The sequence below is a fragment of the Zophobas morio genome, unplaced genomic scaffold, assembly GCF_036711695.1.
Source record: "Zophobas morio isolate AGI-343-1 ecotype UQ-CSIRO unplaced genomic scaffold, CSIRO_AGI_Zmor_V1 ptg000011l, whole genome shotgun sequence".
In the NCBI taxonomy this organism is placed as follows: domain Eukaryota; kingdom Metazoa; phylum Arthropoda; class Insecta; order Coleoptera; family Tenebrionidae; genus Zophobas; species Zophobas morio.
The window spans coordinates 7,800,720-7,818,990 of NW_026972116.1; the positions used below are offsets into that span (position 1 = coordinate 7,800,720).

The 18,271-nt window shown below is 33.5% G+C and overlaps 1 protein-coding gene across 1 annotated transcript in view; it reads left to right on the forward strand.

Moving 5' to 3' along the window:
* Positions 1–18,204, forward strand: part of LOC135126798 (unextended protein-like) — a 28,201-nt gene extending 9,997 nt beyond the window's left edge. Inside the window, exons 3-9 of the mRNA XM_064052949.1 lie at positions 52–714; positions 15,800–15,971; positions 16,027–16,365; positions 16,421–16,558; positions 16,614–16,880; positions 16,930–17,156; positions 17,205–18,204. Coding sequence (XP_063909019.1) covers positions 52–714; positions 15,800–15,971; positions 16,027–16,365; positions 16,421–16,558; positions 16,614–16,880; positions 16,930–17,156; positions 17,205–17,456 — 2,058 coding nt within the window. The 3' untranslated portion in view covers positions 17,457–18,204. The remainder of the gene's footprint in view (positions 1–51; positions 715–15,799; positions 15,972–16,026; positions 16,366–16,420; positions 16,559–16,613; positions 16,881–16,929; positions 17,157–17,204) is intronic.
* Positions 18,205–18,271: the final 67 nt, after the last annotated feature.

Here is an 18,271-nt window from a genome sequence, read left to right on the forward strand (position 1 = left end):
ACGCTTTCCGCGTTTATTACTTCAACATGTGAATTAATTTTTCTTAATCAGGTAATTAATGGTAGTTTTTCCCCGGAAACCGCAAGAGTGAAGATAAATTTACCACCAATGGGCACCTCCGAAGTTCTATACATGTGCGCCAAAGAATCCAACTCCACCGTTTTTGTCCACCAAGGCGACGACATTTGGCTCCAAATCCGGACTTACGAAACTTTACTGCCTTTGACAGTGACCATTTTAATAGTGTGTTCATGTCTGTTTTTCTCGGCGTTATTCTCCGGCTTGAATCTGGGTCTGATGTCTCTAGATAGGACCGAATTGAAAATTTTGTGCAACACGGGCACTCCGAACGAACAGAAATACGCAAGAGCCATACAGCCAGTGCGAAATCACGGCAATTACCTGCTGTGCAGTATCTTGTTAGGGAACGTGTTCGTCAATTCTATATTCACGATTTTATTAGACGGGCTCACTTCGGGCTTGGTGGCTGTTGTTTTTTCGACAATCGCTATTGTTTTATTCGGTGAGATCACACCCCAAGCGATTTGTTCGAGACATGGATTAGCGGTTGGTGCAAAGACTATTTACATCACTAAATGTGTGATGATAATGACTTTCCCGTTGGCGTATCCAGTATCGAAAATTTTGGATTGTATACTAGGGGAAGAGATCGGGAACGTCTACAACAGGGAGAGGTTGAAGGAGCTTGTTAAGGTAAGTTTAATTGCCCAGAGATTTGTAGGTTAGTAGGTTAACGAAACGTTTAAAAATTGACAATTTATAACTTTATAAACGACTTCGTTTGGTACATGACTTGGCATTGATTACCAATTTAGCTAAAAGTGAAAAAAGTAATTTTGGTTTTGTTTTCTTCTAGTTTTCTTTTGAAATAGTTGACAATTTTGTTACTTAATATGGCGATTGAAAACAGCCCTTTCGCATAAAAAAGCACAAGTATGAGTTTAAAAAATATTTTTTAAACGAGCAATTGCTTTCAATCTCGCTTCGAATTTATATTGATGAAAGAATCTTACCCATCAAGTTCACAATCATACTAAATTGATTTATATGTTTATGTGCGGCAAATGCAACAAAATTTCTCGTCATTTAGATAAAATATGTAGCAATAATACATATACCCAAACATACAGCATTCTAATAAATAACATAAATATAATATTTATTTAATATAATAAATTAATATAAAAATTAAGGTTTACTGATACCGCTATTTACTTGTCTTTTAATCAAGATGGATAAAAGGATGGTGGAACTATTTCAGTCAATTTACACAAGATCCAGTCGTATAGGACGATTACTGGGAGAACGTCATCGTGCGTCTATGACGTCACTTTTTGGAGCACGTTTATACTGAATCCACTAATAACTTGAAAGTTAGGCAACGAAATATACTTTACCTCCAACTTTAAAGGTTATTTAAATTTTGTGTAAAATATGAATAAATTAAATTAAAGAGTGTCTTCACTAAAAATAATTTTTTAAGATATTATTAATTATTATTAGAAAAATACACTTTTTCTTATATGACTTAATGCTATATGATTCATTTCAGATGTTTAAAATTATACGCATAAATTTTAGAGTAATATTCAAGAAAAAGTTGTTCTTTATACATTCACTCGTTGATGGTTTCTCTCTGCTCTCATCATTTTTTCAAGTAGCTAATCTTATGAACGCTGTCAAAACAAGTTTTTATACAAAAAGAACAACATTTTTTGTAAAATAACCATATCATACACATACAGATCTCTCGTTAAAGTACAGCGTGGTCGTGTTCAGGCGTAGGCTACGCCCAGCTTCATCGAGGGTTTGTTATTTATAATTTTACAAATCAGGGGCTCGAGATATTTAAATTTTAGGTCGTGAAATTTCGTTAATGGACAAGTACATTGTTCATACTGTACTGACGAACGCATTATACGTAGTTAATCAAATGTAGAAACTAAATTACGAAATTAGCCAAAGCAAAATTGAGTTATGAATAAGTCATTTCGCCGACGTAGTGGATTTCGTGACACTGGGTCGCAGGAACATCTATAAGGAGAACCACATTTGAAATACAGTTGGTTTTTCTTCATTTTTAGTTTCCATGCACATAAATATGTTGCGACATTGTTGACATTTAAAAGATTTGATTCGACAGCGAATCGAAGTGGAACGAAACTTAGAAATCGCCCTTTTAAAACTTAAAATTGTATGTACGTTTACTGAAATGGAATTCATTACTTGAAATTTATGTAAAAGAAATACAGATATTCGTATTTAAATACGTCTTTTGCGAAAATATGAATTTCGTGTTAGTAATTTGATTTGTACATTTTTACTTCCAAAGCAAAAACTTCAGAAGTAAAAAGAGATAAAATTGTTTTCATACATAGTAAGCATTTTTTTCTTGTATCGGGTTTTTATATGTTCCGTTCGTTTACGAAATTAAGATAAAATGATTTGTTATGCATAATGTTTGCTAAACTATTACTAGTATTCAATGAAAGTTTTAATTGGATGACATGAAGTTGAGGTACTGAATAATTAATGGCAGCTTTTACTGTTGTGGGTAGTTTGAAATTTTGTTTAATAATATGTGACAACTTTCACATTTTTTCCCAAATAAAGATTTAAACTATTCGAAAATAGCGTCATTTGACTTTTCAGAAAGTCTTCTGGCGGAAATTTTTGAAATCAAGTAATTAGTAGACTTTCTATATTCATTTTTTATTTACATCATGAAATTTACACCAACAAAATAATAAGGCTAAAATATCGTTGACTGGAGTGATAAAACCCAATTCGTTTAATTTTAGCATCCAGTCATATACTTGCCGTAGCCGCTGGTTCTAAATGTAGCTGGTAATCGTGAAAAAACACCCAAAAATTTAATACCATAACAACTGGAAATGTTACTTTTTTATTGGTCTCATGTTGCACTTTTATTTATTTATTTTTATATTTCCCAAAAGAATATAATCAACAGCAAGACGAGTCAATGAGTTTTGAAACACGATTAAAATGTGACAGACACAACAAAGGGTAGCTGTAAATTTTTGTTTCGTATTTTCCCGGATTGTAGCGGTTTCAAACATAATACTTATGTATTTGGAAATACATATATATTTTTGTGTTGTGACAATGAGTAATCAAAAGCTTTGTTGTAGAATTATGTAAGTGATTTTTAAAAACTACGTACTAAATCGCTTTTGTCGAGTGTATAATTATGTACCCAACATTTTCTTCCAGTATGCGTGCAAACGTGTAAAGTTAACTGTGTCAGTTACTATTTTTATTCAAACGCAGGGGCAGGAATAACTGGTTAAAACGCGCTCACACTCGACCCAAAGATATTTTAAGTGTACTTCTTAAGGTATTTTTCCAAACTTGTTTGATGCAATCTGTTTTTGTTTATTGCAAAGCTATGCAGTTGTTTGAGTTTGTCGATATTCACATTGAATATAATCGCTCATTGCAAACAAGAATTGTTTTTGTAAAAGCAGTCACGTGATATGTAATATCTACAATATTTACCATAGACGGGGAAGTGATGTGCAGTAAATAATACAACTTCTATAAAATTCCGCCTCTGACGTTGCAAGGAAATTGTGATAAAATCGCGATGTGGTGAACAATTTGTGGCAATGCTGAAAACGAGTAGTACAGGATATGAACCTTTATTTAATTTTGGTCATCACACGAAACATCCAATTGCCAAATTGTACCATGCTCCTACTGCATAATTTTGCAATCTGACAGACTTTAACAAACTAAGAGGAAGTCCTATATTTGCTAACATTTTCAGAATTTAAATGCTCCACAACTCTCCACAATGTGGATAATAAATTAAATTTGGAAAATAGCCAATCTAATACCATTGGTGCTTACTTTTAAATCGTTACATTAAGATCAGACCGGACTGAGTTATGAACTTCACAACAACCTTATATCACGAATCTGGCTATATTTAATTTATCACAGAGCCTTGACTTCTCTGATAAATACAATATTATTATGTATAATTATTGCACAACGAGAATATTAGCATACAAGTCGGAAGAACCAGAATTAGTTGTTTTTAGTCATAGGAAGGTCTGGTAGTATAGTCTATACCCATTTTTATCTGGTTAGAACAGCCTAGAGTTACTTTTTCTCTAATCAATACTTGTAAAAGAAGGTGTGATAATATACCAGTGGTGAATCGATCGAATTTGCGGACCAAAATACATTTATGTGAGACAACCAAACAGGCAACGAATCAAAATAAACGGAATATGATGATTGGAAATTTTTACACTTATGTAAAAACTAATTTCATTAAGGATAAGTACATAAATAGATCAATTAAATTGGGCTGTTGCCAGAAGGAAAATACAGGCACTGCGGCAAAATAGGTCTGTGATTTATTTGTGGGAATGTGGCATTTACTTGGTGTTCTTTCTAACTGTAACATTTTTTTGTTACTTCATTCATGACTATCTTAATTCAGTTAAACCTTTTCTCTAAAATACTATCGAATCTCTAACTGGGTCAAATTTTGACAGAAAAATTGTTATATAGTAACTAGATAAGAGGTAGTATAAATACGTGGGAGCATAAACTGTAATGAGAAAAGGCGGTTTTATAAAAATGCAGATTAATATTAACGAGAGAGTAGCACTTACTAGTGTATACTACACAATACGTTAGGTAGGTAGATACATAAAAAGTGTGTTGCTATTAATTTGTATTTGTATCTTTCGAAACTAGTGTTGGATAACAATCTAATATCATGCTTAAATCGAATAGTCTACTATTTCGTAGCAAGTCGTAAACTTCTCAGGCAGGTGAGGTGAGTATTCGCAGTCTAACGTCCTCTAGTCATGGAAATGTGTTGTCATACAATCTAAAAATAGAAATTATGGGTGATAAAGTATACTACGAATTAAAGGTTTTTGCTGTTGGGATGTAGGTATTAATTATGTGCTGCAAATTAGGAAAATTTGCACATTAACACTGTTTAATGTACTCTTATTATCTACGTATTTATATATTTGATAATGTTGGTGTGTGCTTATTGTAAGTATCAAAGGGGAAGTAGCAGACGACGGCAAATATTCCCAGTTTGGTTTATTCAACAAAATAAAAAACTAATGATTATGATGGAGTATCTTCAATTATCATTTACGCACATGAAACTGATAAATCAGTTTTAATCACAATTTAACTTATATTGGCTCGAAGAGCCACAGATGTAATCAATAGATTGCTATCATACGAAAAGTACGATGTGGATATAAGTAGTACTTTGTTATGTAACTGTGCAGTTTCCAGCGTCGCTTATATCTTTTGATGAAATTAGAATTTTAAATTAATTTATTAATTTTTATTTATATATTAATTATTATTAAATGTTTAAAATGATAACCGACAACGCCCTAGAGGAAAGTGCGGCTCATCTTGTGAGTTACAGAAAGAATTTCACATCGTATTGGAAATTTTTAATCATTAAATAAATATGTTTATGTATATTTTAAATATACACTTTTATAACGAAAATGGTAAGGTGCTAACAAAAATGTTCATCCACTGTAAAAATAGGTAATCTTTCAAAATGTTGTGAAGATTGAAATTGAAATGCACAAAAACGTTCCATCGAGTGTGACATATAGGCCTCCCGTTTCCGTCAGTCTGTCTGTCAGCTTTGTTGATATTTATTAGACCGATTGTTGTCAAATTTTTAGGTATTTTATAACTATCGTATAGATCGTAAAGCGCTTACCTAAATTTGTTTGATTATCTTCACCAACAATTTCATGACCCCACCCGAAAATTTAACATGGTAAATGCTATTTAAATTTTATAAAGCATCATAGTCCTAAACTTTTTCTTCGATTAATTTAACAGAGAATAAAAATGTGGAATATGAGCCCGCGACTGGTTAAAATATGCACGTTGTCTAGGAACGGACCTGAGTTAAAAGTTAATCTCGAATTAACTTTAATTTCGCTTTCTACACATATAAACCGGGTCTTAGATTTTTAGTGGGGATAAAACTGGTAATTACACAAAATACATTGTGTTACTAAATTATCCGAATTCAGGGGTAACTAGATAAATTGTTTCAAACCAAATCGTTTTTAATTTTAAAAGAAAAGTACAAAATTATGTTACTACAACGCAAGCAACATTTCAGGACGTACTTTTTATTACATATTTATATAATAATTCTATAATTACATAATTTAAAATGACGTCGTCAGTATTTTGGTGCAGAAATCAATAAATTTGAAGTAGGTTACTAGATTTAATTCGTCAAAATGACGCTATTATTTTACTTACCTTGGCTTTCGCTAAGGAAGTAAGTAGGTTATTGATTATACCTGTTCACATAAAAATAATTATAAATAAACACGCTAAAAAACGTATATCTTCACAGCGTAGATCTTAATATCTTAAACCATTTACAAACTTATCTAAATATTGCCTGCTAATATTTACGTATGATAGTTACGATTGAATATACTTAAAGAAAACACACAACAAAGTGACGACGATTATATTTACTGAGCTACAAAATTTGACTATTGAGAACAGATTTAATTTCTTGAATTGTGTTGTGAGGTAACGTGTGTAGAAACATTTGAGGAATATCCTATCCTGCAAATGAAAAAAATTAACCAAAGTTGATATATTTGTTCAATTCGATATTTCCCTCCTGCGAACCTTGTGTCCGCGGCCGACCTATTTATTATCTCTTTGACATAAATATCGAATAAGCAAGTCATATGAACCTATAAAGTATATAGGTAAAGAAGATGAACTTTTAATGTCAACAAAACAACAAAAATCACTGATCTTTTAGTGACTTTAAAAGTCGGATCTTGTGGGAAAAGTTGTTCTTATTTTACTTGTTATACCTATAGACAACGTAGGGAGAATGTGTTTAGATTATTGTCTATTGCTGTGTTATTCTATGTTGAGAGTATCATATGAACAGAACAGGACAGGATCGCCGAATGAAGTTAGAGCCAACTTTACATCGCATTTCCTTTCAAACTGACCGGTCGCCAGCCTTAAACATTGAATGATTTAGAGGCTATTGTTTTGTTGTGTTGATTTTTTTCCGACGATAGTACTAAGATACAACTGGAGTATTTATTACAATAATACATGATGTGGTAATTGCGTGGTTTTTATAAAACTACGAATTTTAACTTCACAAAAATAGCAAGCTAGTAACTCCGTTAGTAGCTATTTAAGAATGAATTTGATTTCTACAACATGCTAGCAACCTAGTAGCAGTATGTACATACATACATACTTTTGCATAAAACTTTTGGAGTGTATTTAATATAATTACGTAAAAAACGTTGTTTCTAGTGGCAACATACTTCAATCGGCATCCCGCGGAATTTTTCGAAAACTCAATTATGTGTTATTAAGGTCAAAAACCAATATTATCGTCGATTGTAAATTGAATCAGCAAAGAAAAGTTAATTAGATTTTTCGGGCGATATTTTTGTTCGTCTTTAAATAGAAGAGTCTACCGCCATCCAATTACGCTGAGCAATAACCGGTTAAACTAGACGAAAACCGGCAACTGGAATTCTTAAAAATTCGTTTTCTCAATTGTAGTTCCTTATACTACTTTTGCTTATAATTTTAAACAGAAAAAAAATGAGATATAGTTAGCATTTGTTTTTGAAAGACTAACTGCGGTTACATAACATATTATCAGCATTGTTTTATAAAATATCAAAAAACAAACGAAAAATTTAACTTTAATATTTATTCCATTACATCGCGTTTTTTTTACATCCGTGTATTTAGTCTTTTATGATTAAGGAATTAGACAACATTAAGTAAAAAAAAAAATTATTGCAAAGAAGTTTTTAAGCCGAGGATACAACTCGACTGTTTAACTTAGCTTTTTGTCCATGGACAGCGTGTTCAACGTAATCTATAAACGTATTTATTTTGTGTTTGATTGGGCGAATGACGTATATATTTAAAGATTCAGATAAGCAATCATTTGATGTTAGCAATTAAGGTTATCTTTTAGAGTAACCTGGAGCATTTGTTGCCGATCTCGATGACATAATGCATTTGCTGATTAAAGATGTCACGTATCAATACATGCATACCCACTTTCAGTGTTGTTAAGTTAAAGAAACAATACTGTTTTTAAATAAAGGACATTAAAAAAATTATGAATAATGTAGTTGATGTTTTTAAAATTTGGTTGCCCATTAGTAATTTTTTACCTGATTTACGCATACTTGTTTTACAACATAGAAAAACTTAGTGAACTGTATAGAAGGGGGAACGGTACAAAATGTAGAAATAGGTACTTATCACTCTTTCACTCTTTTATGTTGTGTACAGCCATTAGTACAAAGCATAGATAAAGTACAAAGAATGGAAAAATTGTTGTTATTCTTTGACATAATTATTATCCTGGAAAACAATAATACATATCTAATAAGATTTAGTAACCGTAGTAATCAGATTGCAGTAACAAAAACCAAAGTTGTTATTATTATTAAAGATGGCTGGTTTCAGAGAAACTTAAAAAAATATCAAAAAAGTAGATGATGGTCAGTTAATTTATTTGATTATTGCACTCACATGTCACATGATGTCAACTGACCAATCAAACGCGTCAATATTTGTAAATTCAACCAATCAGCATACAATTACGTGATAATTGCACACTGTGCAATTACCACTACCGATAATTATCACTAGCCAGATGTGCCAACTATAAGATAAGCAAGTACCAGTTAATTGCAAAAAAAAACAAGAGGTTACTAACCAAATATTTAATTATGAAACTAAGAATTGTAATTAATTATGGTACAGTTGTAGTAATTTACAGGGGTTTGTGTGCTTGGTGAAGTAGTAACTATATTTTTAGACATTTGTACCAAAGCAGACGGTGCGCAATTTGTGGATTTGTTATTAGACTCTTCCATAGCCGTTGAGTTGGCGCGTAATTTGTCAATCATTTGATAATGATGATCTCCATCGAGCTGAAGGTATGGTTTGATGGAGAAAGTATTGGCATGACCGGTAATCTTTATAAGCTGTTCTTCACCGACTCCCGCTTTTGCAAGTTGCGACACTGCAGTTGACCGTAATGAATGATTACTAATCTTCTTTTTCTTTATGTCGATGCCTATTTCTTCTGCGGCGGTTCTTGTCCATTTCCCCATTTCATTCCTTCCAACGGGTGAATTTTTGAACCATCCTACAGAACTAGGTTCTCTCCATGCAGGATTTGGCGTTAAAAATAAACGATCGGTGGTTATATGTTTACCTCTCTTGCTCAGCATTTTTTTGTAGAGCCTTAAATAATAAAATAATTATTATTTTGTATTTGAAACAGTATTTAATTACCTAACAGGGCAAATTCTAGGATCTGTGGTGTTTGTTGCAAGCCATTTGCTGTCTGTTAATTTATGGCTACCTCCTTGAGCTGTTTTGGAAAAAATACAATTGTATTCTATTCGCCCCGTAGGCAAACCACAATTATCACTTTCTTCCTTAAAATGTTTGATAGTAACGTTAACACCTTCACATCCCCTCCAAGCTAATTCTAATCCAGCCACATAAAAAAACATTTTCTGTAAACCATCTGGCGTGTCTTCGTTATAAATCTTTAGAATCTTGTTGTATTCTTCTAGAGTCAAAATTGAGGAACTAGTTTTGCGTTTTTCCGGTTGTATTTGTAGGTTCCGGCGTTTTGCGTCGCGTGCATTTCTACTACCCTTGAATTCCAGGTCAACAAAAGGATCAAACTTTATACCAAATTTATTGAAATACAGTTCTTGCAACTGCTTTGCCGTTACATTCCACATCGTTTTTATTACTGCTTCTTTGTAGTCATTACCATCGACTTTTTTCATATTGTACCCCCAATCTTTGAGGATGAATGCTAGTTTTTCCGTGGAAGTGTTTCCATCAAAAACATATTTGCGTTCACCGCAAAACTTCTCAAATTGCCTCCAGATTGAATTTCGTGAGTTCTTCGTATTTAGCGGCGTAATGTTTGTAATAGAATCATCAATTTCTTTTGGCGTGTTACGACCAAAACGAAAATTGGACATGGTTTTTTAAACCCACACAAATTTTGCAAAATGGCTGTTCTTATTTACTTGCGTCGCCATAGTATCGCACACCAAACTACTTCGTAAATCATTATAAAATTATTTTTAAAATGTTTGTTCTTGCAATAATCTGTTGAATATATTGCGTGCATCACAATGAAATCGATAATTTTGAACAACAATAATCTCTCATGCTTGTTGCCTAAGAAAAATGCACTCGTGCTAAAGCACTCGTGCGTTTTCAATGCAACAAGCATTCGAGTTATTGTTGCTCAAAATTATCGATAACATTGCGATGCACTTAATATATTATAACTGATTATTGCACTCACATGTCACATGATGTCAACTGACCAATCAAACGCGTCAATATTTGTAAATTCAACCAATCAGCATACAATTACGTGATAATTGCACACTGTGCAATTACCACTACCGATAATTATCACTAGCCAGATGTGCCAACTATAAGATAAGCAAGTACCAGTTAATTGCAAAAAAAAACAAGAGGTTACTAACCAATTATTTAATTATGAAACTAAGAATTGTAATTAATTATGGTACAGTTGTAGTAATTTACAGGGGTTTGTGTGCTTGGTGAAGTAGTAACTATATTTTTAGACATTTGTACCAAAGCAGACGGTGCGCAATTTGTGGATTTGTTATTAGACTCTTCCATAGCCGTTGAGTTGGCGCGTAATTTGTCAATCATTTGATAATGATGATCTCCATCGAGCTGAAGGTATGGTTTGATGGAGAAAGTATTGGCATGACCGGTAATCTTTATAAGCTGTTCTTCACCGACTCCCGCTTTTGCAAGTTGCGACACTGCAGTTGACCGTAATGAATGATTACTAATCTTCTTTTTCTTTATGTCGATGCCTATTTCTTCTGCGGCGGTTCTTGTCCATTTCCCCATTTCATTCCTTCCAACGGGTGAATTTTTGAACCATCCTACAGAACTAGGTTCTCTCCATGCAGGATTTGGCGTTAAAAATAAACGATCGGTGGTTATATGTTTACCTCTCTTGCTCAGCATTTTTTTGTAGAGCCTTAAATAATAAAATAATTATTATTTTGTATTTGAAACAGTATTTAATTACCTAACAGGGCAAATTCTAGGATCTGTGGTGTTTGTTGCAAGCCATTTGCTGTCTGTTAATTTATGGCTACCTCCTTGAGCTGTTTTGGAAAAAATACAATTGTATTCTATTCGCCCCGTAGGCAAACCACAATTATCACTTTCTTCCTTAAAATGTTTGATAGTAACGTTAACACCTTCACATCCCCTCCAAGCTAATTCTAATCCAGCCACATAAAAAAACATTTTCTGTAAACCATCTGGCGTGTCTTCGTTATAAATCTTTAGAATCTTGTTGTATTCTTCTAGAGTCAAAATTGAGGAACTAGTTTTGCGTTTTTCCGGTTGTATTTGTAGGTTCCGGCGTTTTGCGTCGCGTGCATTTCTACTACCCTTGAATTCCAGGTCAACAAAAGGATCAAACTTTATACCAAATTTATTGAAATACAGTTCTTGCAACTGCTTTGCCGTTACATTCCACATCGTTTTTATTACTGCTTCTTTGTAGTCATTACCATCGACTTTTTTCATATTGTACCCCCAATCTTTGAGGATGAATGCTAGTTTTTCCGTGGAAGTGTTTCCATCAAAAACATATTTGCGTTCACCGCAAAACTTCTCAAATTGCCTCCAGATTGAATTTCGTGAGTTCTTCGTATTTAGCGGCGTAATGTTTGTAATAGAATCATCAATTTCTTTTGGCGTGTTACGACCAAAACGAAAATTGGACATGGTTTTTTAAACCCACACAAATTTTGCAAAATGGCTGTTCTTATTTACTTGCGTCGCCATAGTATCGCACACCAAACTACTTCGTAAATCATTATAAAATTATTTTTAAAATGTTTGTTCTTGCAATAATCTGTTGAATATATTGCGTGCATCACAATGAAATCGATAATTTTGAACAACAATAATCTCTCATGCTTGTTGCCTAAGAAAAATGCACTCGTGCTAAAGCACTCGTGCGTTTTCAATGCAACAAGCATTCGAGTTATTGTTGCTCAAAATTATCGATAACATTGCGATGCACTTAATATATTATAACTGATTATTGCACTCACATGTCACATGATGTCAACTGACCAATCAAACGCGTCAATATTTGTAAATTCAACCAATCAGCATACAATTACGTGATAATTGCACACTGTGCAATTACCACTACCGATAATTATCACTAGCCAGATGTGCCAACTATAAGATAAGCAAGTACCAGTTAATTGCAAAAAAAAACAAGAGGTTACTAACCAATTATTTAATTATGAAACTAAGAATTGTAATTAATTATGGTACAGTTGTAGTAATTTACAGGGGTTTGTGTGCTTGGTGAAGTAGTAACTATATTTTTAGACATTTGTACCAAAGCAGACGGTGCGCAATTTGTGGATTTGTTATTAGACTCTTCCATAGCCGTTGAGTTGGCGCGTAATTTGTCAATCATTTGATAATGATGATCTCCATCGAGCTGAAGGTATGGTTTGATGGAGAAAGTATTGGCATGACCGGTAATCTTTATAAGCTGTTCTTCACCGACTCCCGCTTTTGCAAGTTGCGACACTGCAGTTGACCGTAATGAATGATTACTAATCTTCTTTTTCTTTATGTCGATGCCTATTTCTTCTGCGGCGGTTCTTGTCCATTTCCCCATTTCATTCCTTCCAACGGGTGAATTTTTGAACCATCCTACAGAACTAGGTTCTCTCCATGCAGGATTTGGCGTTAAAAATAAACGATCGGTGGTTATATGTTTACCTCTCTTGCTCAGCATTTTTTTGTAGAGCCTTAAATAATAAAATAATTATTATTTTGTATTTGAAACAGTATTTAATTACCTAACAGGGCAAATTCTAGGATCTGTGGTGTTTGTTGCAAGCCATTTGCTGTCTGTTAATTTATGGCTACCTCCTTGAGCTGTTTTGGAAAAAATACAATTGTATTCTATTCGCCCCGTAGGCAAACCACAATTATCACTTTCTTCCTTAAAATGTTTGATAGTAACGTTAACACCTTCACATCCCCTCCAAGCTAATTCTAATCCAGCCACATAAAAAAACATTTTCTGTAAACCATCTGGCGTGTCTTCGTTATAAATCTTTAGAATCTTGTTGTATTCTTCTAGAGTCAAAATTGAGGAACTAGTTTTGCGTTTTTCCGGTTGTATTTGTAGGTTCCGGCGTTTTGCGTCGCGTGCATTTCTACTACCCTTGAATTCCAGGTCAACAAAAGGATCAAACTTTATACCAAATTTATTGAAATACAGTTCTTGCAACTGCTTTGCCGTTACATTCCACATCGTTTTTATTACTGCTTCTTTGTAGTCATTACCATCGACTTTTTTCATATTGTACCCCCAATCTTTGAGGATGAATGCTAGTTTTTCCGTGGAAGTGTTTCCATCAAAAACATATTTGCGTTCACCGCAAAACTTCTCAAATTGCCTCCAGATTGAATTTCGTGAGTTCTTCGTATTTAGCGGCGTAATGTTTGTAATAGAATCATCAATTTCTTTTGGCGTGTTACGACCAAAACGAAAATTGGACATGGTTTTTTAAACCCACACAAATTTTGCAAAATGGCTGTTCTTATTTACTTGCGTCGCCATAGTATCGCACACCAAACTACTTCGTAAATCATTATAAAATTATTTTTAAAATGTTTGTTCTTGCAATAATCTGTTGAATATATTGCGTGCATCACAATGAAATCGATAATTTTGAACAACAATAATCTCTCATGCTTGTTGCCTAAGAAAAATGCACTCGTGCTAAAGCACTCGTGCGTTTTCAATGCAACAAGCATTCGAGTTATTGTTGCTCAAAATTATCGATAACATTGCGATGCACTTAATATATTATAACTGAAAAACACACTTACTATGTATAAGTATAAATTAAGCCAAAGTAACATACCTTATTTATTTGAAGTTCTTAAAACTATTAAATTTATATTTTGTAGCATAATCTTAATTTTAAATTTTTTCAGTGTAATAAGGCATTCTAACGCCAATTATTATTGCTACCTTATTATTTACAAAATATAAAAAAACACAAATTAATGTTGTTCATTATTTGGAGACTTCAGTGAAATAGTTGACTATATTTTTTTCTATTCATATCTTCAAGATAATGAACAGGTCTGAAGAAATTGGGTCATTCGAAAATAAAATGTAACAAATTTAAAAATACATTTAATATTAAGACGTGTTCTACATCAGCGAAAATTAAATTTAAACATTGTTTTAAAATTTGGATGCATTATTAAATTTAGTCCGTGCGATTCGAAAATAATACGAATTAGAATTGGCTCTGGCATCGGATTATTCTGGCCGGTTACCTAGCGGTGTCAAAAAGTAAACACTTGCAGCAGAATTGAATGAGATTACGTTCCCCTGCCCATCTTTTCACTGTTTCGGCAATAACTGCACATGAGAAATTGAAAACAATATATCAACAGCCAGTGACAAAATGTTATTAGAGTTGACAATTAATTACGTCAAATTGAGGGCAGTAGTACCACCCAAGTTTGACAGGCGACGCCAACTCTAATCCATTGAGAAACTTTGTAAATTTTAAGGGTGAACAGAGTAACGGTTTTCTGTTATTTTATAGTCCAGAACTGGGTGTAAATTTGCAAAGAACGGACAAAATCGATCAGCAATGGTTTTTGTTGTAGACCTTAATTAAGACCCACCACTGACCCGGAAATGACCGGCATTCAGGCAAGACTTCTATCATTACGGGTACTAAGACCAAGTAATGATATGCATTGATTAGATTAACAGAACAACTTTCGAGATTCTAGAATTACAGCATACAAATTAGTCTGCTATTATTCTCTAATCTCACCCCATCCCCAAAAGTCTAGCCTAACTACCGACCATTTATCGGCGCATCACATGAAAAGTGACCTACACTATTCTGACCTACTGGTGCTAATCTAATCTGACTGACATGATCAGACTGTTCAAGAAACTTACTTATTATTAATATTTTAAATTATTTATTTAATATTATTTAATGATCTAACAGTTTTTAAACACTGGAGTGCCGGCAAACTATAAACGACAGCGAAAAGGGCTGATTGACTAGGGCGGGTTACACGATAGAATATTTTTGCTGCATGCAAAAGATGAATTCCTCTTTGTCCATACTTATTAAGGCTTCCAAGCCCCAATTTTAGACGCTGTTACTATAACTTACTGCACGGAAACAAATATTTGCGTTTGGGTTTAAATACTTAAGCAAGCCAAATTTAATGGTATTACAATGTCAGATACTTTTTGTAGGAAAGGTCAGTTACATGTTTCACAATTTGCTCTGTGATTTTTAAATTTAAGTTACGACCTTGAGACAGAAATGTTCCCACACAGTAAATTATTATCTTTTTGTTAAAACTGTTGGCATATCTAGGTTTTATTTTTTTATTTATTCGTGTTTTCTAATCGTATTAGTACTTATATCATAATTACTTTTTCCAAAATTTACTATATAATTTCCACTATAGACTTGGTGTTTTACACGTATAAAATTTACCGTGCAGAGCAAGTATCCAAAACAAATTTTATTTTGGTGATTCAGGGACGTATTATAGCATATTTCCGTTCATCTTATTTTTTTAGGTTACTACCGACGTTAATGATCTCGATAAAGACGAAGTGAACATAATTAGCGGCGCTTTGGAACTCCGTAAAAAAACCGTCGTCGACGTAATGACTAAGATCGAAGATGTATTTATGTTGGACTACGAAGCAGTTTTGGACTTCGAAACCGTGTCGGAAATTATGAAGTCAGGTTAATTGAGTTATCTGATCGTTTTAAATATTATTTAACAATTATCTTCCTGCAGGATATTCACGCGTACCGGTGTTTGAAGGCAATCGTCAGAATATCGTGACTATGCTTTACATTAAAGACTTGGCGTTCGTTGATCCAGATGACAATACTCCATTAAAGACACTGTGTCAATTTTACCAGAATCCATGCAATTTCGTGTTTGAGGACGTCACACTTGATGTTATGTTCAAAATATTCAAAGAGGGCAATAAAGGTCATATGGCTTTCGTTCATAGGGTTAACAATGAAGGAGAAGGCGACCCGTTTTATGAAACCATCGGTATTATTACTCTTGAAGATGTTATTGAAGAGTTGATTCAGGCTGAAATTATGGATGAGACTGACGTCTTCAGTAAGAGGTTTATACCAATGATGTGGGGATTGTTTCATGTCATGAATATTTCTAGCTGATAATAGGTCTAAGCGACGACGAACCGCTGAAAGAAGACAAGATTTTAGCGTTTTTGCTGAACGGCGTGGGGAAGGCAATAGAATTCGTATTAGTCCACAACTGACATTAGCAACTTATCAATTCTTGAGCACAGGTAAATAAGCTATTATTTATTTATTTCTTATAGAAAAAAATAATCTTTGTTTCAGCTGTTGAACATTTCCTTCCCAGTGTTATTTCAGAAACAATTCTGAAACGGTTGCTTAAGCAAGACATTGTCTATCACATTAAAAAGAACAAGGAGTGGCGCACAGATCCAACTAATATTATCTATCAGCAAGGGAAAAACTCTGATTATTTTGTACTTATTTTAGAAGGACGTTGCGAAGTGACAATCGGTCGAGAAAATTTAACGTTCGAAGCGGGACCGTTTACATTTTTTGGCACCCAAGCTCTTATACAAAGCATTGGGATTGGTAAGTTTCCGCGAGCACTAATTGGACAAATTTCTAAGTTGACTTTTAGCGGAATCACCATCTGCACCTACTTCCACCCTAGGTAGTCTAGAATCACTGAATTTAGACGCCTTGATCCGTCACACTTTCCAACCTGATTACACTGTTCGTGCATCGACAGAAGTAATTTATATTCGTATTAAGCGTAGTCTATATCTGGCAGCTAAAAGAGCTACTTTGATGGAGAGGTCGCAGCGCGATCATACCAACGAACATTTTGATGAAGAAGTTGATAAGGTTAGCTCGCGTTACGAAATTAATGAAGTGCTGAAAATTATGTTGTAGCTTCTTCATTCGCTGGAGGAAGACGATGCGGAAAGTGGCGGACGAAGAACCCCAAGAAAACGTTCTTCAAAAAATCTGAATCAACAACAAGAGATGAATCTGAGTCCAAAGACTCCTTCGTTGTATTCAAATGTGAGTCCTCCACATAGGATAAGTCAAAGAGATATTAATGGTTCGGTGATATCGAGTCCCGTTGAAGACTCTCATCTTACGAAAGACGAAGAAGTTTCACTCTTGTCGAAAAAGTCATAACATAGACACACTGACTCTGCCATAACAGAGTCACACTTGTACTTAATTTCTCTGTTAAAAGTTTCTCTAGGTTAAGCAGAAATTCCTTACCTCTGTAACAACCTGGTAGGTACAGATTAAAAATTTTATTGTTAGAGTTGTTGAAGTTACATAAAAGAAATAGTGACAATTACATGTAAGCTTTCATGAAGATATAGATTTATAGTTTGGGAAAATTCTCTTGTTTCATAATATAGTAGGTAAATTGAATACAGTAACGAGACCGAGAGAATTAATCATGAACTTGGCTCCACTAGGGCAATGCCAAGTTGCCTAATATTTTTATATTATAGGTACGTTAATTATAATTCAAGTTATTTACAATTGTATTCCGAATGTTGTCTAAACCTTATATGAACATGTGATGTTTTGTGTTTTATTTTCGCTTTTATTTTTACTTTGATTGTTGCTGATGCGGTACAACACATGTAAAACCCGGTTACAATTTACGTGATTATTTTTGTTCATATGAAGCATATGTGCAATCTAACATTAACTAACTCATAAAGGTACTTAACGGCCGAAACTAACTTCGAAATGAACCAGAAAAAATATTGTGATTTTTGTTTGCATGTACTAGTTATTGTATAGTTGTAGAAAGAAATTCATACTTATTATGTTTTGTCATTTATGATGAATTTAACTTTATTTTTGTGTTACTTTTTATTTTATCAGCGTTTTGTTATATAATAAATAAAATGAAGTAGTATGGTTTTTTGTTTTTCACGCTAAGCAAAAATTTGTGGGTAGAGTCAAGGATTAGAGTGACAGACTAG